This window comes from Clytia hemisphaerica, unplaced genomic scaffold, assembly GCF_902728285.1.
Source record: "Clytia hemisphaerica strain Z4C2 unplaced genomic scaffold, Clytia hemisphaerica genome assembly, whole genome shotgun sequence".
Taxonomy (NCBI): domain Eukaryota; kingdom Metazoa; phylum Cnidaria; class Hydrozoa; order Leptothecata; family Clytiidae; genus Clytia; species Clytia hemisphaerica.
The window spans coordinates 341,306-366,911 of NW_027104376.1; the positions used below are offsets into that span (position 1 = coordinate 341,306).

The 25,606-nt window shown below is 36.0% G+C and overlaps 2 protein-coding genes across 2 annotated transcripts; both read right to left on the reverse strand.

Annotated features, from left to right (window-relative positions):
* Positions 1-284: 284 nt before the first annotated feature.
* Positions 285-7,218, reverse strand: LOC136818840 (aquaporin AQPAn.G-like). Its single transcript, XM_067075073.1, has 4 exons — positions 6,454-7,218; positions 2,776-3,011; positions 2,514-2,594; positions 285-995 (listed from the first exon to the last, which is right to left on the reverse strand). The coding sequence occupies exons 1-4, from the start codon at positions 6,773-6,775 to the stop codon at positions 852-854; spliced, it is 783 nt and encodes a 260-aa protein (XP_066931174.1). The 5' UTR covers positions 6,776-7,218; the 3' UTR covers positions 285-851.
* A 3,583-nt stretch (positions 7,219-10,801) lies between these two features.
* Positions 10,802-18,242, reverse strand: LOC136818853 (aquaporin AQPAe.a-like). The gene is made up of 5 exons (XM_067075083.1): positions 17,785-18,242; positions 13,808-13,967; positions 12,666-12,910; positions 12,109-12,198; positions 10,802-11,135 (listed from the first exon to the last, which is right to left on the reverse strand). The coding sequence occupies exons 1-5, from the start codon at positions 17,953-17,955 to the stop codon at positions 10,989-10,991; spliced, it is 813 nt and encodes a 270-aa protein (XP_066931184.1). The 5' UTR covers positions 17,956-18,242; the 3' UTR covers positions 10,802-10,988.
* Between the last annotated feature and the right edge of the window lie 7,364 nt (positions 18,243-25,606).

Sequence of the window (25,606 nt, forward strand, 5' to 3'; positions counted from 1 at the left end):
TTTGATTTTAAATTGTTTCACTTACAAATATCTCTCCAAAGATACCAAATTTATGAGGATTGAACAATTCCTTCAAAAGTTATAGGTAAAAGAAAAAAGAGTGCACACTTATCGTGAATAGACTTATAATGTCAACGTCTTCTGACCATGATTGAATCTTAAGGAAATTCAAGAGATGTTTCAAAATAGAACCAATGACCCAGAAAAAACTATTAAAAAACTATATTTTAAACCCTCGTCATATTAGAAAGCTCTAATATTTACCAAATTGTAAACGTTGACGGTTCTGTTGAGAGCTTCGTTGACCTATGCCAAAGATGATCACAAAGTCATCATAGCACTTTTTGTAAAACAATTTTAATTTTATAATACAAGGTAAATAGTCAAAAAATAAAAAAATACATATTAGGTTAGTACCGCTGATAATAAGGTATCTAAGTTATAAAATTTTTTCAGACAAACTCAAAGCAGCTCATGCCCGGCGCAAGTGGGGAGATTGGGGAGACTTTGACCTCCTTTTTTCTACGGTTGTTTTGCTGGGCCTGAGCAGCTAAAAAATCCATAATATTTAAACTCTAGAAATAAAAAGTTTGACAATATACGGCTCTCCTAATCTTCTGAAATATCCTTTTGTTCTTCTCAGCACACGAACATTTCATTCAATTTTCAAATCATAAAACCCAGTTAAAAATTTAGGATGGGTACAAATATGGTCACAATTTCGCTCCACAAAGGAGAATTTTTCCATAATCTTTCCTGTCACTTTGACCCCGCATAAAATAGGATCGAGATAATAAAGTTTCAACTTGATGAAAATGTCATGTAATAACTAATCAGTCTAGGGGAATCATTTAAGCAGAAGCTTTAGTATTTTGAAGAGGAATTGCAGATCTTTGTCGTTCCACTTCATATTTTTCTTCTTCTTCAGCGTAGAAAATGCACGAGTACAAAAGCGCCGCCACTAATCCCCCGACGAATGGACCGATCCAAAAGATCTGAAAAAGAATGATAAAAAATTATCAAATTCCGAAAAGCTCCATATACATACCCTGAGTATCAGAGGTTAAGTTTTCAAAGAATATATTAACCTCTGAAGACCAATAATAGAAATTTTATCGCGCATGTGTCAATATAATCACTGTAGAAAGAATCAAAGATAAGGAGCAAATATTACCATACAGGGTGTCCCTAATTAAAGTATCGAGTCGAAACACAACTATGAGTAGAAAGTTTTATGTGCGTGTTCACAAAATTGTATTTTAAGCTCTCCCTCTTTTTTCTTTGTCATTAATTACGATTAATTTATACGTTGTAACTACCTTTTGTAATAAGCCTGTGTGATGGAGAACGTTCTTATATTTTAGCGATAACACACACAAACTTTTCTACTCAATCACATGTTCAAACTCGATACTTTAATTAGGGACACCCTGTATTAATGTCTAGCAGATTGTATCAGTATGCAGTTTACTATTTACGAATTCCCCAGAAATCTCCAAGTGTAATTGAAATGAGTTTATTTCGAAAGAAATCTTTTACATGATCCCCAAATGTATAACAGTAATTACTAAACTTTTAATTATGAAAATGTCACTTTAATTGAATCGAAATAATAGACAGACTTTATGTTATGATTCTCTATCACTGACTCTTTTTACAAAGCATTGATGACTTTCTTAAGTTGTGTTTTCAACGACGGGAATAAAAATATCAACTTTGAACTTCATCCAAGATCTTGGATGGTCATCATGGTTAATTTTGTCTTCGTTGATTGCGCGCTGAATAGAATCTCGATTCGTCGGCACAGCATGATTTTGACCTGTGCTATTCACGGTACCAATTTCAAGGTGGTTAATTTTTCTTTATTGGACATTGGATGGAAGTGAAATAGACCCGTAACTTTGAGAATCCTAACTCCCCTCCTAATCACCTAATACATTTCCATTTGTACATCTCAACCCAGGTGGAGCTTCTTCCGACAGTGGAGATGAAAACTTTTATCGAAAACTCAATGGGGATAGAAATTCTATTGTTCCCACGTCAAAAAGTCCAACTGGAATGATTTTGGAGTGCAATTTTACCTATTTAATTTCAAATGGAGAAAAACAAAGTCCATTTCCCAGCGAAACTGAAATTGTTGGGCATTTTTCCGAACAGGGGTGGAATTCGATCAAATTTTCCAAAAAGTTTGTGACACAGGGGTGTCTTTGTGAAGCAAATTTAATTCTATATAGTATTTTGACACCAACTTCTCACAGACCCACTTCCCACTGGAAAAAATTAGCCAAATATCGTCCCTGTTGCAAAATTGTGCTCACATTTTTGTCCCCACTGAAAACAATCAAATAAAACAATTTAGATCCCCAGTCATAAAATGTATGGGTATATCGGTCCCTATCGAGTTTCTGTCCGTTATTTTTAGCCCCACTCCCCACTGGCTGAAAGAATGCTACCGGGTCTGTGAGAAGGGGGTGTATTCTGACATCAAGATTATACTTATGTGGTTTCCTTACCCAGTGATCCTTCCATGAGTCCATTATAACTGCAGGTCCAAATGAACGAGCAGGATTGATACTGCAATTTGTGTATGGAATCTTAAAGAAATGAAAAAAAGACTGTCTCAGTCATTTAGTAAATAATATTTAGGAGTTAAACATTAAGGATAGAAAACCATTATCCTTTTTCTTCAGAATGTTGAATATTCCTACCGAATCTCTTCATGGGGGCTTTACATATAAAGAAAAATGGAATGTTAAAGCAGCAAAAAAAGCTTACCAAACAAACGTGAGCAACCCAGATGCAAATTCCAATACCCAACGTTTGGCCGTATGGTTCAACTTTCTTGATAGGATCAGTAACAGACAAAACGAAGAAAACCAATATGAATGTGAAGAGCATCTCCAGTGTGAATGCATGTCCAACTCTGACTCCTTCTGCCACCGCATTCACACCAAGTGTCGCCCTTGCTGCTTCTGGTGTGCAACCATATGTGATCCCTGAACCAGCAATTGCTAGATAAAATAAAAAGAACATGATTCATGATATTCATGACATTTTTATACTGAAGCACTAAAAATAACCCAGTTGTTTGCCACTAGTTCATTGTTTTAACTCGACATAAGTGGCAACACCAAGTTTTTTCTGTTAAAATGTCATGAATATCATATACTTTAATCGTAGAAATCTTAGCGAAACTAATTTTAGCGTATATTAGCGAGTCAAGAAAATCTTGGGTACTTTTGGATTTACTTTAGCGAAAATAGGGAAAACTCGCTAAAACGCCAAAATTAGCCTCGCTAAAGTTTCTACGATTAAAGTATATTGACTCAATCTCGAAAACTATCTCATTACACACTTACTCATTTCAGGCTCGGACACAGAGGGAGGCTATAACCAATGGAGGAGAGTGCACTTTATTATCGTATTACCTTATATGTAAACTAATTACTCTCCATGAATAAGATAGCCTCCCTCCTGTATCCGACCTTGCATTTCACAGATGGACGCGATACAACCTCTCGTGCGAGCGCTATCAGAATCATAAAAAAGCAAACTATAAGGGACAGGGTAAAGTTCAAAACTTGTATCATTTAATTATTATTTTCTTTATGAGATTTGATTCTAGTTTATTACCTTGAATAATTCGATTAACTCGATCTGTGATAATACGGATTTGAGTTGAACATGAAAGAGTTACATGAGACAGCCCGGGGGGGGGGGGTACTAGGGTTGCTGGATGAGGGGTATGTGCGGACGGGACCTCCGAAAACCGACCCTTAGAGAGACCAAATTTTAGTGAAAAAGTGACCCTTAGAGAGACTTTTTCGAAAGATTTTCTCTGATTTTCAAAAATTTCCTACCCTTAGTGAGACTTTTTTGTAATTTTTTCTCTCAAAATCAAAATTTTTTTCTAAAAATCGTGATTTTACCCACCCTTAGAGAGACTACTTTGAAGTTTCCTGATTTTTGTAACCCTTAGAGAGACTTTGAAAAGTGAAAAACCCGACCCTTACCGTCCGCACATACCCAGCACCTATTTTTGCCTAAGTACCCCCCCCCCGGGTGAGACAGTGATCGAATGTTAAACGATTTTACAATCGAAGTCGATCATTAAGTAAATATTGTATCAACACAACCCTGTCTTGAAGCCCCGGCGTGAGAATGTTTCCACAGTGACAGTGGGGATGAAAATATATACAAAATGTCAATGGGATAGAAATTCTATTGTTCTCAAGTCAAAAAATTCCAGTGTGGTTGGATTTGGAATGAAAATCTTTCCCTTAGATTTCAAAAAGGGATGAAACTATCAAACTCAATATCTCAGTGGGGGCAGAAATGGTAGAATAATTTCCCCAACGGGATGAAATCTCCGCCAAATCTTCCAGTAGGGCTGGGACCCTATAGCGGGTCTGTGACACAGGGGTGTATCATCAATCGAAGTTAGCTGAAAATTAATCAAAGCTGATCGAAAAGTTATCGATTCCGATATGTAATAGTTATCGGACAGTTGCGAGTACAATATGAGAAATATTTTACGAGTTCCGAGATTATTCCGTACAATATTTTCCGAGCCTGTAGGCGAGGAAAATATACGGAAAATCCGGAACGAGTAAAATATTTCCATATTGTACGAGCAAATGTCTGATAACTGGTTTATCGGTGACCCAAAAAATGCACTTTTTGTGTTGGAAAAAAGCGCAGGGCACTTTTGTAGCAAAGTGACGTTAGATTGCTGCTACCGCTTCAATGCAACAACATCTTTTCGTCAATTTATATTTTTACATGTAAAATACAAGATATATTGTACTCTTTTTAACCAATCAGATTGCAGATATTTTTTGGGTCGCCGATAAAATTTATTATCATCTTCACTTTTATTTTCTTTGTTATGACATTTTTTTAGATAAAAAGAAATTTGAATCTATTAAAACAAGGTAATTTCGTGGTCTCGCAAAAGAGCCTGAAAGTCTCAGTTTTCTCAATTTTTTTCTTTTTTAGCCTCCATCCAATACACTTTATTATTAGATATCCAACGTCTAGGTTTTGTTCTTGAATTTCCTTTTGCTTTAGAGCCTTATTCTCTTAATGAAATCTAATTAAAAAATGTACTTCGATGTTTGTTTTTTCAGCCTTTGGTTAGTTTGAAGAGGATTTCTTGGCCAGTGAGAGCTTTGGTTGTACACTCTTTTTGTAAGAACAATGAGACTTAAAAATACAAACAATGCTGAGTCTAGAACGACCGATCTTTATGCAAAATAAATGGTCAATGTAGTAGAGTAAAATAGGGTACTAAGCCTTAAATACCTCAATTTTTCCCTTGAAATAAGAAAAGAACGAGTACAAGTTTAAAAAGTGTCATGAAATAAAAAGAGTCACAAGCCTCTTCAAAAATTTGCTGGTTCTCATAATAATAATAAACATTTTTTTAAAGAACATCCAAAATTTTTGAAGCCGTTGGATTTTCTTAACTCTTTGGGGTTTAATCCTAAAAATGTTCTTAACTATCTTTAAATCTCACCATTTTATGACCATTTTTACCTAGTTTCCTAAGAAATTGGCTGTTTTAGAGTTCACGAAACCTTAAAATGTTCTTAACATTTTGACCATCGAAGCCTTATGTTCTTAAATAGTTTGTTCTTATAAAAAACGTGTACCTGGAGAACCACGGACACGTAAACACTTCATACTCTGCAATTACCCCTCCCTATCCCCTCCTATCTCATGGATGACATAAATTCAATTTCTAATAACCAAACTGTAGTTCACAGCAACAAACAAAGGAAAAGACACGCCACATTCTTTCTTTTCTTAAGAACATCAGAACTTTTTGTGGGCTTCAGTTGTGGACCTGCGTATCAAGCCTGAAAATTTACTCATTTTCGGCACTTTCTAACCATATTTTCTATGTAATTTAATAGAGTCTGTAAAGTTTTATAGCGCTCTTAAAATTTCGGAAGCCTCAGTGCAGAGGTCTGTGTTCTTATAAAGTTTTTTCTGATGTTGTCATAACACAAATACAATAGTTAAGCCTCACCCACAACAACTGAAAAGTTTTATGATGTTAATGCAATTACTGGAACATAGAAAGTAATTATCTCTGGACGTAATTACAATCATTTTGCAAATTCCATTCATAAATTTCTTTTTTTGCAAAATGATGGTACGATGAGGTGATTTTCGATCAATGACTTTATTAGCAGCGCATGCGCATTATCTAATTGGCTTTTCTAGAGTTGGAGGTCACCTACGTATGATCAAGATTTTGAATACACCCGTGTGTCACAGGCCCGCTGAGACCCCAGCCCCATTGGAAAATTGACATTGATTTCATCATCACCCGACATATGAAATGCTCTTAACTTGTTTTTGATATTTCGGCCAACGATGCTTTATCACTTATATTCTTATATAATTTGTTCTTATATAATAAAGCTGATAAATAGTTTTTCTTACCTCCGACCATTTGAGCTGCAATATAAAAGAATCCTCTAATAATAGGTGTTCGTCCACCAACTACAAGCCCAAGCGTAACCGCTGGGTTAAGATGACCGCCACTGACGTGGCCAAACGCTTGTGCTAATGTTGTGATACCAAATGCAATACCTAAACCAGCTTCAACGTTATTAGCCGATTGATTGTCTTTGGTACCATGCAAGGCCACAGTAGTGACGCAAAGCAAAAATAAAAGCATTCCGAGAAATTCAGCTAAAACTGCTCTCCAGAATCTCCATGTTCCAATCTCATTAGCTCCAAGCTTGATTTCAACGTATGGCATTGTGATATTCTGTGTCCAAGTACCGACGTTTTACTCCCAAAATGACAATGATATGAGTTTCTAAATCTGTGATTCGCCCCCAATGAAGTCAATCTTGGTCAAACGTCAACCTTCTCGTGTTGTGTCCACTTCAAACCAATCAACAAACTGATTATCGTCCTCTTTTCATGCAGTCTCTTGTGCTTCACCTTTTTAATAATTATCGAGTACGACCATCCAATTATAGATAGACAATTAGAAATTAAGCACCACTAATTAAATGTATTCACTCGATTATTACTTTATACAGTAGATTGCTCCACGCATAACAATTTAATTTGCGCGCGCGACGTCAATATCCAAAGTGGAAAATAACAAAGTTTCTAAATAGGATTGTGAAGTTGATCCGATTCAGTTTAGAGGCAAACAACACTCTGATCTGATATATCAAAATCATATGCATTGTATCTGAGTTAGTGGAATGGTTAGGAAAACGCCTTTTTGTTTGTTTGTTTTAACAAAGTATGACGTGTTAAATGCGCTTACGTAAACAGATTGTTTTTTTTCGTGTGGTACACCCTTTCTTTTCAATATGAACACTTTTGTAAGAACAATGAAGCTAAAACGCCCTGAATTAAGAACATTTCGAGGACAATTTAGAGCCTACAATGGTAGAAATTTGAGGAAATAAAGGGTAAAAGCAGAAATTGGAATGATAGCCTTGAATACCTCAATTTTGTCTTGAAATAGTAAAAAGGATAATGTCAAAAGTGCTAAAACTAAGAACAGTCCACCCTTAAAGAAACTTATGACAGATTTTTTTTGCATTCTTAATACAAAAAGTGTATCTTTGCTTGAGGAAATAAAGGTTCTAAGTTGTTTTTAAGTAGGCTTGACACATCCACTTATGGAGAAACATATAACACAATAAATGAATACAAATATGTTGTTTTTTAACGTCCAAATTTTTCAATTTTCTCCTTTTGGAAAATCCTTCAATTGTCATTTAGAGGTTATTCTAATGCATCTCAACACCTTCTTTTTCTTTGATATGGTATGACTAAGTATATTGGAGAGAGCTTACTTAAGGCCACACCTGACACTAGGCTCTCTCTTCATCATTGGTATCTTTGTTGGTTATCTTGTTTCTATTTGTGCCTTCTTCTTTTGTTTTGTATCTATGTGCCTATGTGAAAGTGTTTAACTTGTAAAAGATGATTGTCAATTCAACCCGGAAAATCCGAGTTGCAAAAACTTGAGTTACAAAAACCTGAGCTACAAAAACCCTATTCAAGATAGCTAACCCGAAGGGTTTTGTATACCAAGTTACCTAACTCGAAGAATTAAGTTACAACATTATTTTTCGAGTTATCTTAAAGCGCCACCAAATTGGCCAAAAATTCAAAAACGGGCTTGTTCTTTTACAAAGAAGCCCGGAATCTTCGAATTAGAAAACTTCGAGCTGGCAAATTTCGATGGTTATTTAACAATAAGTAGTTAAATCGTAGTTTAATTTTAAATCGTCTAAATCACTTATTCCGCCTGCGGTACTACCGGGGCGTCCCGCCTGCAAGTAGCCTTACTTCTCACTTGGTTCCGTGCGATATTGGCTATACTCTCAAAGCACAAACAAGGTTTAAGATGGCGGTGTTCAAGTCTCAGAAATTTTTTATTGTGCTTCAAGAATCGTATTATATCCTTCGCTATCGATTCGAAAACATCATGTAATTGAGAGCAGTGGATACTTTGAGCATGGAAGTTCGTAGAGAGTAAAGTATTTTGTGCATTGGACCGTTTACTTTGCACAATAAGACACTGTTTTGTAGTGCAGTATAATGGGCTTTAACAATCTCGTATTCATGTTGAAACGAGTTGAGTATGGGCTTTGTGGTGTCCTGTTGTAACGGATTTTTTGTCAAAGCGTTACAGAAGGAATTTTGCTAGAAATACACGAGACACCAACCAAAGAGATGCCAAATGACATGCTGAAATGGCTAGGGAGATTGCCGCTGCTGGGCGTGGTGGGATGTTGGCCTAGGAGATTGTCGCTGGAGATGCTGAGATGTTGGTCAAGGTGATTGCCGTTGGATATGCTGGGATGTTGGCCAAGGTGATTGCCGCTGGATGCCGGGATGTTGGCCAAGGTGATTGCCGCTGGATATGCTGGGATGTTGGCCAAGGCGATTGCCGCTGGGGTGGTGTTTCGAGAGAGTATACTTAGAAATAGCTGTCTTGAAGACGGAACTGATGACCTACATGTTAGTTTGGTCTAACTAAAACTTATCACACCTGACCACTTAACTTATTCTCAAATATTGCATCATTGCATGTTCACTTTGACATTTTGAAAAATGTTCTTGTGTAAGGAGAGATAGATATTTCAAAGTACTCGTAAAAAAAACAATAACACATGTTTGAAACTTCAATTCAGCTGGGTGGATTTTATTATGAGATTCGACAAGAGGATAAGAATTCGTGGCTCAGGCAGAGCTCAAATACTCTCCTTTACATCTAATTTACAATATAATCTTGCACTGAGGCCCTCTTTTGGTTTGGATTAAGGTCATTAAGAGGTTAAACTAGACTTATAATATACTATTATAGTTATTTGATTATATATTAGCTGGTTTCTGATTTATATTTATAACTAACTATATTGACTGAGTGTATAGCATAGTCATGAATTTCTATCTAGAGGCCAGAATGAAGAGGCAGTTAACATAAAGGGTCAACATCAAGTAATCAAAATTTATACAGACAAGTAGTGTATCTAGAGTATTTGTTGATCAACTAGATTTTTCTTCTTCAGAAGAGGCTGGTTTAAATGTACAGAAGGCGAGTCAAGGCAGAAGATTGATAAAAGCCAATACAACTCGAGTAGAATAATATATGGAAAACCAGGAAATCAGTGTTTTTGTTTTAAAGGGTGACAATGTAGTTGAATAAAGCTTGGGCTATTCCAGACCAAAGTATACACAGAACATTGACCAACATTAACAGGCATAAAATGAGAGTTTAAGGGAAAGTTCCGTTTATTTACGCATCCTGCAAAATCAGTTTTTTTTCTGCAGTAAAATTGAATCTTGGAAAATCATGAAATTAGTTCTTGGTTAATTCAAAGGCTAGGCCAGTGGCACTCCAGATGTTACAATAAATACGAGAGCTTTGTGAGTGTGTTATGTGTGTTTATGTCTCAGGTCGGGTCCAACTCAAGGGGAGTCACTTCTTTGAGGGAATTTCGAACGGCGGTTCGGTTCTCTCAGAAACGGGTTTCAACCCTAAAAGTGTCTCAGGTCGGGTCCTACTCAAGGGGAGTCACTTCTTTGAGGGAATTTCAGACGGCGGTTTGGTTCTCTCAGAAACCTCGACGGCGGTCGGGTTTCAACCCTAAAAGTGTCTCAGGTCGGGTCCTACTCAAGGGGAGTCACTTCTTTGAGGGATTTTCGAACGGCGGTTCGGTTCATTTTGCATACTTTTTTCACTTCCCCAAAAGCTTCTGACTTCGTCCCTTGTGTTTTTTGTTTACATCACGCAGATTATTAGTTGTGAATAACAAAAGATCAAAAGTAAACTTGTGTAAACCCAAAGCGATTGTATCACGGCTATCAGTAGTGTACTCTGTACCAGAGTGTATCTCACGATTATCGTAGCGTAGTACGCAATAGTACGTAATACGGCAATGAATTTTGAAATTAGCCGTAAATATCTGGTTTGTGTACAGACAATCAGTAGTGTAAACTAAAAGAACATGTCCTTTATTGTATTAGATTTTTCATGACATCTCAAACAATATCATCAAAACAAAACAATTACTGTAGTGTAAAAAATTCATTTTAACCTTTTTAGTACCTAAATTTGTAAATCAAATTCATTGCAAGCTGATTGGTTTTAAAAAAGATAAACAGTTTTGTTTAGAAGATAAAAACTAAATAAATGACTATCAAACAAAATGTTGACAATTTCAGTGTATTTACATTTGTCGAGTACCGTGCTAAATTCTATCAATCAGAAAATGAATGTAAGCTATTGTAAATCTAAACAAGAAACTTAAATAAAAGATTTTATTAAAGTTCTTTGATCTAAATATAAAGCAAAATACCAAGGTTCTTTATTGAAAGCATGTAAAAGTCAAAGGCATGTTATTTTTCGGCCTTTTCCGTATGAAATATTTTGTCATGGGATATCAAGAAATTTCCCACTTTGAAAATATAATGTCAAGTCAGTAATCTCCTTTTCACGATCGGATAGTTGTTGTAGTGGTCTCCATAGCATAGGAATGTCTCACTTCATATTTGTCTTCATCAGAATCGTCAACGTAAAAAACAAACGTGTATAAAACAGCTGCCAATGCTCCTCCTAACATTGGTGCAAGCCAAAAGATCTGAAAATAAACATGAATTTACAGTTACTTACATTCAAGCGACTATGTGATGCAGCGCTCTTCAAATTTTCAGTATTTTGGGTGCGGTGCTTTTTAAAGTGCAGCACTCCTTTTAATATGTGAACTGTCCAATTCAAAAGACCTTTTGGTGTAAAGAAAAGGAACCAAAATTTTATTAACTTTTTAGTTTAAGTTTTAGTACCTTTTTATATGTAAAACTGTTACGTATAATTTGAAGAGTAATCATGGCTAGTAAACCAATGAAATTCTATTAAGTACCGTATTTTGCGGTGCAGCGCTTTTTACTAATTTCTATTTTAGAGGCGCCGCTCTTTAAAAGGAAATATTGTAACTTTAATCTTAATGTAATGTTAAAGTCGATTCTTCGTACAATAGACACTTGCCGACGTATATGGTCAAAAAGGAATTATCGGCAAAATCTTTCAGAGTCGGCAAAATCTTTCCGAGTCTTTCCAGCAAGATTTTAAGCCAAAAAGTCAAAAAGAAATGCAAAAAATTGACAAAAATCCACTTTTTTAAAATTTTGACCGTTTTTTGACCATTTTTGGTCAACAAGTGACTCAAAAACCTCTAAAATTGGACCTAACTCCTTCTAGATCCAGAGATATAAGCCTTTATAGTTTGAACTAGCGATTTTCTTTAAAAAAATTAGAAAAAATGGCCGTGACACATAAAGGGTTAACTTGATGTGACTTTTCTCAATTATAGCGGAGTCTTGTCAACGGGCTTTATATTTAATAGTTTTTAGTATGTATTTAGCCTTTAATAGATGTCACGGCTATTTTCTATGCAGTGATGTCCGTTCAACTATGCAACTTCTTCGGATGTTTGGAGCCCAGATTTGATGAAGCTCACCAAGAAACGGAATGAAAAATTCTGATTTTGGTGAGGTACTCGCTAGTATATATCAAGTTATTCTATTCAAAAGGGCCAGAATGCATTGTTAACTTACCCAGAATTCATCTTGTCCATTCCAATCGCTGATAACTATAGCTGGTCCTGTGGATCGAGCTGGATTAATGCTACAATTGGTGTATGGGATCTATGAAAAAAAGGAAAAATCAGTAACCAGCGTTGATATGTTAATTTTAAGAGCTCCGCAGTAAATTACACCCCCTTCTCACAGACCCACTAGGACCCCTTCCCACTGGAGAAATTGGCCAAAATACCGTCCCCATTGGAGAATTATACTCTAATTTTTGTCTCCACTGAAAATAATCAGTAAAGCAAATCCTCACTGCAAAATATTGTGCTACTTTTTCCATCGCCAAATTTAATTTTCCGGCTCGAAAACAATGGAAATTTATCTAAGCCATGAAAAAAAATAGTAATAACAACCCCAATCGAGTTTTAGTCCGTAATTTTTACTCCCTTTGGCTCAAAAAATCCCACCGGGTCTGTGAGAAAGGGATGTAAACTTGAGTTAGTTTCTTAAATGAAGCTGAAAACTCTGGAGTATCAATAGTATTTTGATCTGGGTCTGTGAAGGAATATGGAATAACTCCTTACCAAGCAAACATGGCAGACCCAAATACAAACACCAATACCCAAGGATTGTGCATAAGGTTCAACTTTCTTCTTCGGATCGGTAACAGAGAAAACAAAAAAAACCAAAATGAAAGTGAAGAGCATTTCCAATGCAATAGCTTCTATTTCGTCACCACGTTTGACAAAATTCTGTCCCAATCTTGTTTTGCCAATGCCTTGTTCCAAAGTTGAAGTACAAGCGTATGTGATGGCTGACCCAGCAATAGCTGTATAATGAATGAAGAGATGAAAAAGTTAAGGAAATGTTCAAAGAGTGCTAATTTGAATTCTCAATCAACTTGTTGAGTTGTATCGCTCGTTGTTTAAAGAAACCCTTTTGAACAAAGCAGTGTTTGAAAAATAGGGCAAACCTAAAGCAGAATGGAGATAAGGGACGTACCACTGTTTGGCCAATTATTCAAGCTCTGAAAATATCTGACAGATTCGTATGTTCATTAGATTCGGACAGTATATTATATGGTAGGACCGACTTCTGGTTAGTCACACAACTTTTTAGGATGGGTTTCAGAAAAAAAATTGAAATTTCGTCAGACAGGGTCCAAATCTTGTCTGTTAAGGTCCATATTTTATCGAACTTTTGTCAGACTGACAAAATGAATTTTTCGAATTCCAGCGGTATATCACCGTCCTGTCAAGGTCAGTCAGTAACCAATAGCACTTGTTGGTTATACTATGTACCAAAATCATTTTATCTGGTGAAGTTCAGCTTCATCTCAGTGTGTCATATTTAGAATGATTTACTCCTAGATGATGTATGCCAAGATTTTTCTAACGTTCTACGAAGGTTGTTTGGACGTTTTGGCCCAGTTTTATGTGTTTAAGTCAAGATTACCTCATTTTCCTATCAAAAATCTGGAAATAGTAAAATCAGTGCAAATTCGGAGCTTTTCGTTGTTGTTGGTACAAAGATACAACCAACTCTCTCTAATTCGAGCATCTATGTAATTCGAATCCTTTTGTTGTATTATAGAACCGGTCACTTTATCTGAGGAATGGCATTAAATTTTCCCTGTAATTCGAATCTTTCCATAATTCGAAGAAGATAATCTACCTCTTGAAAATCAAATTAGAGAGAGTCAACCGTGATAAAAGAAGTTACTAACCTCCAACAACTTGAGCCAATGTATAAAACAATCCACGTAAAAAAGAGATTCTTCCACCGATGATCATACCAAAAGTGACAGCAGGATTTAAATGACCACCACTGACATGTCCGAAAGCAAATGATAATGTAGCGATCCCCAAACCGATTCCTATACCAACCTGTAAAAAAGGGAAAATCGTGGGAAATACTCTTGTCTCTCGAATAGACGTCTTCCTGCTTATTGTCCACCCCCCCCGCTCTTATTAAGAACCCCCTCCCCGCTAATTAAATTAAAATAATTCAATATTTTATTACAGTGTAGATAGACCTTAAACTTGTTGAAATTTTCCTTTTTGTTAGTAGTGGTTCTTATTTTACGTGTTTATTTGTTAAAGTTTCTTTTTGGCCCAGCCGCGCAGCGCAAGTGGGCCTTTAAAAAGCAACTGACCGAAAAGATTGTGGCTTTGTCGGAGCCTGTGCGCGCAATAAATTAACAAGTCCAGTAGTCCAGGCTAAACCAGCGGCCGATTTAGAATTTTTGCCCCGCTTACCCGCACGATGTTTGACCTACTCTTATATTGGATTGAATTGGTAGTAAAGTCAAATTTCATCCTCTTCATGGCAAAGTATTTTTTAATGTTTTCAAGATGGATGGAGTCGAGCATTTGGATGTTTTAGTTGGAGTTTTATATTTCCAGCTCGACAGAGACTTTTTTCAAGTAAACTTATGTTGTAAGTCATTTAAGGATACTAAAATGCAGCTCATGTGTAAATTTGAATAAGTTTGGAATGTTTTTCATGATGCTACCCGTGAAGATGGTCAATTTTCACGGTCGGTGGCTGGATTTTTCAAACCTGACAGAGAATTTTTCCACGTAAACTTATGTTGTAAGTTATTAATGGATACTAAAATGCAGCTCATGTGTAAATTCGAATAAGTTTGGAATGTTTTTCATGATGCTACCCGTGAAGATGGTCAATTTTGGATTTATCGTTCTAAACAAACCTGACAGAAAATTTTTCCACGTAAACTTATGTTTTAAGTTATTAAAGGATACTAAAATGCAGCTCATGTGTAAATTTGAATAAGTTTGGAATGTTTTTCATGATGCTACCCGTGAAAATGGTCAATTTTGGATATATCGCTCTAAACGGTCGGTGGTTGGATTTTTCAAACCTGACAGAGAATTTTTTCAAGTAAACTTATGCTGTAACTCATTAAAGGATACTAAAATGCAGCTCATGTGTAAATTTCAATAAGTTTGGGATGTTTTTCAAGATGCTACGCCGTACCGTGAAAAGCACAGCTCAAAATCATATATTTACGCTGTGCCGACGAATCGAGATTCTATTCATCGCGCAATCAGCGAAGACAAAAGTAACCATGATGACCATCCAAGATCTTGGATGAGCGTCAAAGTCGATATTTTTATTCCCGTCGTTGAAAACACAACTTACAAAAAGTCATCAATGCTTTGTAAAAAGAGTCAGTGATAGAGAATCATAACATAAAGTCTGTCTATTATTTCGATTCAATTAAAGTGACATTTCCATAATTAAAAGTTTAATAATTACTGTTATACATTTGGGGATCATGTTAAAGATTTCTTTCGAAATAAACTCATTTCAACTACACTTGGAGGTTTCTGGGGAATTCGTAAATAGTAAACTGCATACTGATACAGTCTGCTAGACATTAATATGGTAATATTTGCTCTTCATCTTTGATTTTTTCTACATTGATTAGATTGACACATGCGCGATAAAATTTATATCATTTGTCTTCAGAGGTTACTATTTTCTTTGAAAACTTAACCTCCGATACTCAGGGTAGCTACGCCGTGAAAATGGTTAATTTTGGATTTATCGCTCTAAACGGACGATGGCTGGATTTTTCAAACCTGACAGAGAATTTTCCCAAGTAAACTTTTGCTGTAACTCATTAAAGGATACTAAAATGCAGCTCATGCGAGTGTCAATTTGAATAAGTTTGGAATGTTTTTCATGATGCTACGCGTTAAATCGATATTTCTGGACTTTGACGGTCAACATTTGACATTCGAAGTTTGTGAATTTATTTAAACCGATTTTTTCTTTCGTACTAGTAACAAAAACATAAAGTAAATCTATTATATACATATATTGCGTATCATTTATCATTACTGACCTTCCAGGGCAGCTGTTTTTTTTTTTTTTTTTTTCATTCAGCCAATTTTCGAACTTTTTTAACTATTTGAATGTTCTGTATTTCAATCTCTGCCGAAAATGTGTGCATTAGGATTCTAAGATTCGATGTTTTCTTTCAAACCCTAAAATTGCAAAAATACGATTCCGCAAACATTAGTTCTCTTAAGGTATATACCCAATACAAACGACATTTGGTTATTGCCACGTCAGCTGGACCTTCATGCCGCTTCGGCTTCTTGTTTGTTGTTAAAATTGATATCAGTTTAAAAAAATTCTGTCTTCAAATTACCCCCCCCCCATCTTATTCCACCTCCCCCCCCCCCCGCTTATTCCACCACCCCCCGCTTATTCCGACCCCCCCCCCGTCTATTCGGGAGACAAGAGTAAATGAGATGCCTTCTTGGTCTTGATAAGACTTTCTAAATAATTTGGTACATACTTATTTTTGCCTAAATTTGATTATTTGGTTACCATTTTTCGCCGAAATTAATTTTCTCCAAATTTTATTATTTTTCAACGTGATTCAAATTTTCCTAAATTCGTGTTTTTTCTTCCTGGCTCAGCTAAAACTCCTACCAAATAACAGATCATTCGTCAAAATTAACTTATGTAAAATACACCGTTTAGGAGTCTCACCATTTCACGGTACTCCATTGCAGAGGTTCGGTAAAAATGGTAGGTAAAAATGCGCACTTTAGTACTGTGAAAGGTTAGAGGAATGTAAACATTGTGAATTTTTGTCTCTTCTTTAAAGAGAATGATTTAGATATTTGAACATGATATCAATGATAATTTTATAAGTCTCTCCTGAAAATTTCACAAAATTCATCAAGAGGAAAAGAAGTTATGATTAAAAGGAGTTCTTTACCTACCGTTTTTCTGCTATGTTTCCTTATGAGAACCAGATGTCTACCTACCGTTTTTTTACGGAGGAGAGTGAATTTTCCGTGATCGCTAAAATCAAAACAATGGAAAATTGGATTGACGCGTGCGCAGTCGACACTCCTAAACGGTGTATTGGCGAATTTTCCCATTATTCATAACTTTTTTTCTCGACAAAATTTCTTCTATCAATATATTTTTTTAAGGTGGTATTTCTTGTTCACAAAAATGTTCAAATTCCTTCGTCGACAAGCTGAAAGTAGTTTAAATTCAGTGTTCTTGAGAATTTTTGAAATCTGAAGCACATATCACACGCCTGTCTCAGTTGTGGAGTTTTTTTCCACCGGTTTCTAACCAAATTCTAAAAGGGTCAGAAACATTTAGTGTAATATTTTTCCACTGAATTTCAGATTGGGAAAAGTCGAAGTCAATTTCCCAGCGGGACTGAAATTTCCCAGTAGAGTTAAGTCCTGCCAGGCCTGTAACACATGTTTCCCAGGTTGTTTATAATTGGTTCTACAGGTTTTAGCCTGATGGCATAGGTGGTTTTAGACCATATCGAAATTATCAGAGGAAGAGATTTGTAATTGTAATTTCATTGTCTTTTAACGAGCGCTGCAATCCTTCGCATGTATCTGACTTACTAAAGTAGAGTCGATATTTTTACGTGAATAACCCAGTAATCTAGGAGTTTAGGACAGTTTTTCGATTGTTTTCACAGGTCTACGGCCAGCCGGCTCGGTTATTTATGAACTGAACGAAATATTGGAATGAGAGGGGATTCGAACCGGGAATCCTTGCATTGAGACGCTGACGTCTTTGACCACTTGGCCATCGCTCCATAATGAGTACTTGCTCTGATGTTCTTACAAAATTGTTCTTTTGAAAAATGTGTACACTTAAAAAAAGCAATAAAGTAAAGTTTACCTCGACATTGACAGATGATGAACCACTCCCAGCGTTGAATAATGCAACCGTGGTCACGCATAAAAGAAATAACATTGTCCCAACGAATTCCGCCAAGACAGCTCTCCATAATTTCCATTTACTGAGCTCGTCTGCTCCAAACTTAAGTTGGACTCTCCGATTGTTGCACATTTTTCCAATACAGAATGCTTTCTAAAAATGTATTCTTAACCTGAGATTGAGACTTAGAAATTATATAACATAAATGTAACGTGGAGTAATCTCGAAAAGATTCGATAGTCGTTTAGTTTTCATTTTTCAAAGTTTCAGTTTTCATGTTTAGAAAGCATCTTAGTGTCAAATTGAAAAGTAAAAAATTACAAATACTCAGCGGTCCCAGCACGTTGTCAAAGACTACCGATAGTTTTGTGTGGGTGGTTAACCTGTTCTTGTGTATACTTTGAGCCCATAAATGGTGTCCTATATAAATTCCCCAAAGTTGAATTGATTACAGGTTAAAGGAATACTCTATGAGAATAAAAGAAAACAATTTGAGCTTCTAAATCACCAAACACCAAAACATTTTATTAACAACATCTGATGTCTACTACTAAAAAGAAAAAGAGAATCCCATACAACATAAAAATTATAGAAATAGAACTAAGCTATTATTGCTGTTAAAACCTAATCTGAATACCATTCCTCTCTTTTAATCTAATATGTCGACCTATCCACCACATCGTATCAAAGATTATTTTTACTTAATTCGTCACTTTCACATTTTTAGTTTGTTGACTAATTTAATTAAAGCATTTGCACCATTACAATTCTATAATACCTGTCTGATTGTCAGGCATGGTGTCTAAATTCGACTCGACAGGTAATTTTTTTGCTTTTATATAATGTTAATGTTAATGTTAATGTTAATGTGTATATTCTTTAAAGTCGAAAAAAAGTGTACAAAAATGTACTAGCTTTAAAGCTAATAGAGTTCGACTGCCTATTTTACAAAATGAATCATTCATCACCATCTGTTGATGCCCAATCGCTGACGATTTCTTCTGTAGAGTATTTTGGTTTATAATTTGAAGATATTTTTGTTTGGTTTTGTAATTTTTTAACGATTCGTAGTTTTGTTCTTGGGCTTCCTCTAACGCGCCAGTTGAAGTCTTTATTCCTATTGTCTTTGTTAAGTTTCTTTGCTTGTTCGTGCATCTCCTTTATGTAGTACATAGAATATAAAAACCCATATACTTAAGTCTTAGATACTGTTGACTCGATTTTAAAACAAAAATGGGCTTTATATAAGGGGAGATAAACCTGCTATCATCGGTTGTTATAGGCATGGAAAGCTATAGACAGTATTATACTACGACACATCCTTGTATAAGCATGAAGCCTGGAGGACAAGAGGAGGAATAAAAGCCTTATGATTTAAATGTAAGCGGAATTTTTCTTTTTGTACCTTCTTTGAGGAACTTTTGAGCATGTGAAAAAGGAGCACCCCCCCCCCAGCGTTAACTCTGATCATCGTGATCACGCAATTTTTGTCTTCAATCATGATCACGCATATCATTAAAAAACTTGGATAATCACGCATCCCTTTGAAAAAGTCCAAATCACGCATCACGGCTCAAAAATCTTTCAAATCACGATATCGCGCTTCGACCTCTGATCAGGCAATTACGAAGAAAAATTTCCAAATCACGTAATCACGCAAGAAAAAGATCTCTATCACGTCATAACGAAATCCGCTTGGCAGGGGACTCAAAAAGGGCCCGCTTATCGATTGTACATAACACTCACTTTTCCTAAGTGTATCCCTCGGATCCTTACGTTATTATGGGAATTGGTTATGTCAGGATCAAATTTATTTTGTTTTTTTATATCTTTTGTCCTTGTCATCCCCATAAATCCAGACAATTACACGTTATTATCGAACTCGGTAAAACTCTTTCATAGAGGTTTGGCACGAGGGTTGATACCTTAATTACATTAATTTTCACACGTCTTTTGTTTTCGCGTTTTTTATTATTTGGCGCCTCTTATTTTCAAGCACCTCGTAAAATAGGTATTCGCGCTGATTTTCGCGCATCTAGTAATTTCTAGAATATTTTCTGAGCGGTATTACGATAAATAGAGGCAAAAGGAGCAAAAATAAACACAAAGTCTTACTCATTTTAGTATGTATTTTATTTTACATCCCAAGAGACATATTTAACATGAATCGAAGTCCCTTTTTATTAAAAGAGCCCATGGATGAGATCTCTGATTCACACATCATTTAATTTTCAGGCGGTCAAGTGCTGTAAAATAGGCCTATTTCGCGCCTCTTTTATTTTCGCGCTCTTTTTCTGTGCGAAAATAAAAGACGCGCCAAAATTAACTCTCGCAATAAACTTTCGGAATAAAATTTCACAAAACATCACAAAATGGATCATAGACATTATTTTCAATGGATCAAAGAAGAATTTCACACGAATTTTATACCCTGATTAACCCAAAATGTCCCACTCACGGTTTATTTCTATGAAAAAAACATGTCTGTTGATACTCCATCCATTTCCAAACCATATTACGAACATCACGTAAAATTAAGTTGATTTAAACTGTGTTTTTGTAATGTAAATCTTCGCACTACTCTGCGAAAAAATATTTTTGTTTTTGTTTGAAAGACTTTAATTTTTAAAAATCTTTTCCTCTTTTTCTAGAATGTGATAGATAAGAACCACTATTTTGTGTAAGAGGGATAATATGTTATTTGAATAGTAGGAAAATCAATGTTTTTTAAATAATGGTGAAAAATGGTCTTTATAACAAGAGTCTGAATTCTAAGCTTTAAATCAACAGAGAAAGAAAGAAAGAACCATGAAGTCATTGGAGAAAGTAAACGTACTAAAGTCTGTGTCAAAAAGATATTAAACAAAGTGTTCAACTTATTGACGCCTAAAATGCGTGTGTTTTGCTGTTTTTTGTAGTAAAAGCAGAGAAAACTTTAATGTCTTTCGACAGAATTAATATTTTTGAGCACTTTTTCTAGTCTTCTTTCAGTTTTTTCCGCCTTCATTGTTGTGAAAATGGTAATTATGACGCTAATCTACAAGAATTCTTTTTGTCATGTTTCTTCATTTTCTTTGATGAATTTTGAATAGCAAATTCGTAGAAAAAATATGCACATTAAATATCTTTCCAACCATGCCAACGTGTTATCATTACGACAAATACTCGGAGATTTATGGTAAAAAAAAGGTTCTGATTTTCTTTTTGACCCAGACTTTAAATCGAGTTTTCCTCGTGATCCAGTCAGATCAGTTGGAAACCTTCCTTGATGTCCTTAAAATTAGGGGCGTCCTTAAAAGTAGAGTACATACCATATTGCTTATGAAATTTGGGAAAACTTTCAAAAAATTAATCAAGGTGAAATATTCGGTAAAATACAGATAACTCTATATACATCCAATCTAATTTATCCTGATAGAGATTCTATTCATTCTTTTATGCTTACTTGTTCCTGATCACCTCGGTCCAGTGCACAAGGGGTTTAAAAGTAGCCATAACTTTAAGAAATCCATTATAACTATGATGTTATGAAATGACTACTGACAATAACTTTAACTCTGATGAATGTTCAAGCAATTCAAACCCTTACCCCTTCTACAAAGCTGAGAGGCGACCAAATTTTTATAAAAAACTTTAGTACAGCTTTGCAAAATAAAGCGTGAAGGATTTGATTACAAAAAGTAACATTTTGTACATTTTGATGATTACTCGATTTAATTTCTTTTAATCGACTTTATATCCTAAAATGTCAAAATGGAATTCATCAGTTGAAATTGTGAAAAGGTGGAGGGTCCTAAATAGGACCGTTACATGATCAATGTTAGGTTTTCGCTCTTTAACACAGATCTTTATTCAAGTTTTTGTCTACGACTTTGTTTATGTCTATAGGTAAAGCTACAAAGACTTTTTCTCATTTTAGTAATGACGATTATGTTTGTATCGTAAGGCGAGACACATCTTTGGTTAAAGTTTGAAGGAAATTGAATGAACGGGAGTTTCTAAACGTCAATCAGAAATGACGACCACGACCACGACCAGCGACCACGACCAGCGACCAGATAAATTTGTGTTATCGAGTTTTTTCTCTTTCTCCAACGTAGAGTGTCTCTCCCAATCATTTGAATATACTAGCAAGTTGCTGTCGCTATGAATGCCCCGCTGATAGCAGATATTAGCCCAGAGGAACTTAGCCATGAAGAGAGCAAGGGAATCATAACCAGACTATAAATTGGTGAAATGAGTCTTCATAGAAAGTGCTCAATGTTACTAGAGCTGTTTAAAGTTAAGAAACACGAGCCGATGGTTTAAAATTTCCTCAATAAGATCCATACATAACGAAAGTGTCAATCCAAAAAAAAAACATGTTAAATCTACACTTTCTGATGCAAAGTGACCTGAATTAAAACCATTACTGTACAGGTTTCGCAACATGGGGCAATTACATATTGAAGAGTAAGCTCGCCCCTGTCTCATCTAATTAAAGCCACGTGTCAAATACAACCAAAAAAACAACCATTTCGACGCTCTTGGAGCTTGATTATGGTGTCAATTTCTATCCTTTTGTATTATCAGCATCACAATAATTAGCGGCACAAAATTTTTTGAAAATGGTTTGAGAAGCTTTGTATTTCATCATCAGATTGATATTTCTGTCGAAATTAGTCATTTTGTCAGCATAAAGACAATAGAATAATTGATTAGATTCATATCTCTTAAACTGCCCTTCCCAATCTTACTTTTATACTGACAAGTTCTATCTATTCATACTAAAGGCATCTTATTCAGCATAATTAGAATATTTGGTTTAACAAAGCTTACAAACATCATACTTAATGACCCTGTCAATATTTTTGTCAAGAAAATGACTGGTTACTCAAAGGTCACTTTTTAGTATTCTCAGGACTTGATTTATGGACATCCATCTCTTTTGTCTTTTTGAAGATAACACAGGTAGCTTCGTTGCCACCTCGTTAAAAGTATAAAATGAAACAATAGATTTTGATAATATACCACGTGGGAATAGCTTGCTAACAACGTCAAAACTTCGACAAAAGTCTCTGTTGTTCTACTCTTCTCAAGTCTTTTATCTATAACAAAGATAACAGAGGCAAAATCATCGTCAGCTTGTCAAAACTCCGACTAATATTTCTAAATTTTGACTTAAAAGTGTCTAATAATTTTAGAGAGTGTCACATTCTAATTTCCATATTATTATTACTCTCAACTTTGGAAAGCTATTTTTTTCAAGTCATAAAAAAAATTATTGGAGTGACAAAAGGGATTCAAAAGTATACACGCAGTTGAAATTCTGCATTTCAGAGTTGAAAATGTTGATAAAATATATTACAAACTTGTAAAAAAAATTCGAAAATAATTTCTTCGTGCATTAGGAGTAATGTTCAAGCTCTATTAATCTTTTTAGCTAAATAATTCAAAGAAATAAAATTATGACGGAATATAATACGCCTTTCCCGATATCGATTGCGCAATCACAAATTCACGGAAATACAACACGAAAGCGAGGCTGGGTAGGGTACATTTTCAAAACATCATGGCGGCGAGCAGTAGCAGATTGACTGAGAAAGAATTTATCTTCACAGAACTTGTAAATAATGTAAATAAAGAAATTCCTATTGAAATTATATACAATGAAGAAGATGTTGATATGTTTATAAGTGATTGTCCACGTTCTGTTCCTGTAAATACTGTAAATACTTCAAAAAACCAGCCCATAACAACACCACTCTCAACAACAACAACACAAACAAGTCGACGGAAGCACCCTCCTCGTTGGGGACTTGTATACCTGCGACAAGCAGAAACGAATGCTTCCCTCATATCGGGACCGGCGAAGCAAACCTTTGGTTTCAAGTCGATGTCTCGATATACCCCCCAAATCAATGCCACGACAAGCACGCTTCGTTTTTTGGCTGAGCGAGGGCCATAACCCGGCGTTTGACCCTCGCAATATACATATGCAAGCCGGGGACATTGAACCAAATCCAGGACCAACACCTACGATTTGCGGCTCCTGCAACAACCCAATTAAGGTTAATTCATCACACCTGATGTGCTCCATATGTAAACAACGGATCCACAAACAGATGAAATGCTCAGGCACCAAACGCACACTCTTAGACAGGATCGTCAAAGATGGCACCCCTTGGCAATGCAAAACCTGCAGAGAAGAACCCCCACAACAGAATACAGAAAACCACTGCACCAACTGTGGGAAAACGCTCACAGCAAGATCAGCTCCACTCACTTTTCAAGAACAGAACTGCAACAAAAAGTGCCATTCCTCACAAAAGTGTAGCAACATCAGCAGATATATGAAGCAGAAGTCATGGAAATGCTATCTTCACGGTGGTCGAAGACCAGACGTACAGGAACCACAAGAGGGAACAGTCAACCAAATGACTACCGACACAGTCACCAATGATGATAAGCTGAAATGCTGCGGATGCTCCAAACGGATGAAAAAACCAGCGGATAATAGTATACCATTAAAATGTGATGTGTGCAAAATGCACTGTCACAAAATCATCAAATGTTCCGGCCTATCACGGGATGCAGTTACGGCTATAACTTCACAAAATGGTTCGTGGACATGCAAGAAATGCTCATCTGTAGAGGAAAGAGAATTCACCAAAAACTATCCACAAGGGGAAACAGTGTCAGAAACCATCAAGGGTGAAACATGCGAATACCTAAAGATACTTCAATGGAACGCCGATGGTCTGAACACCAAAACAACAGAGCTTCGAGAAAGATTAATCAAAGAAGATATCGATCTTTGTATGATCCAAGAATCAAAGCTCCAACCTCACATGGAAAATCCAAAACTCAAAGACTATGTACCTATCTTCAGATCAGATAGAAAGGGAACAATAAAAGGAGGCGGACTAATAACATATGCAAAGAAGAGTATAGTCTTTGAGAAGATAGGAGAATCCTCAAACTCGGGAACAAATTCCACAACCCTTCGTGTCAAAATGGGCCCAAAGAAATGGTTGACACTCACAAACGTCTACACTCCACCTGAGAACAGCATAGGCCAAGAGATCAAATTCAACCCTACTGAAATCAAGATCGACAAAGATAGCATTATCCTTGGAGACCTTAATGGACACTCGCCACTCTGGGACTTTACATACACACCAGACGAAAGAGGCGAGGTGATAGAAGACTGGATTTTGACCAATAACCTATCCATCCTCAATGACGGTTCACCTACACGAATGAACCCTACAACAGGCAATGAGAGTACACCAGACGTATCCCTGGTCGGTGAGCTTTGGAGGAACAAATGTGAATGGCAAACCGGTACCCAAATGGGTAGCTCTGATCATTTACCAATCAAAGTCACAATCAACGCAAAGGTGACACACCAATCTGTCTTCGGTAAACCAGGAAGATGGAGACGAAACGGTGTCAACTGGAACAACTTCAGAAACGAAGTAGAAGACCATTGTCAAAATCTCTTAGAAGAAAATAACCTCACCAGAAGAGTTGCAAGATTCAACCAAATCCTGACACAGGCTGCAAAAAAACACGTGGGAAAATCCAAACCTGGAAGGAAGATCAGCTCCTTCATGACCCCCACCGTTAAAGCTGCCCTAAAAAGACGGAACAACCTGAGAAAGAAAGTCTCCACGCACCGCAAAGAGTGGCTTGAATCATGCAAACAAGCACAAGAAGAAATCACCAAAGCTAAGGAACAAAGCTGGAAGGACCTACTTGAATCTTCAGCGATGGAAATCGACGACACCAGGATGTGGAA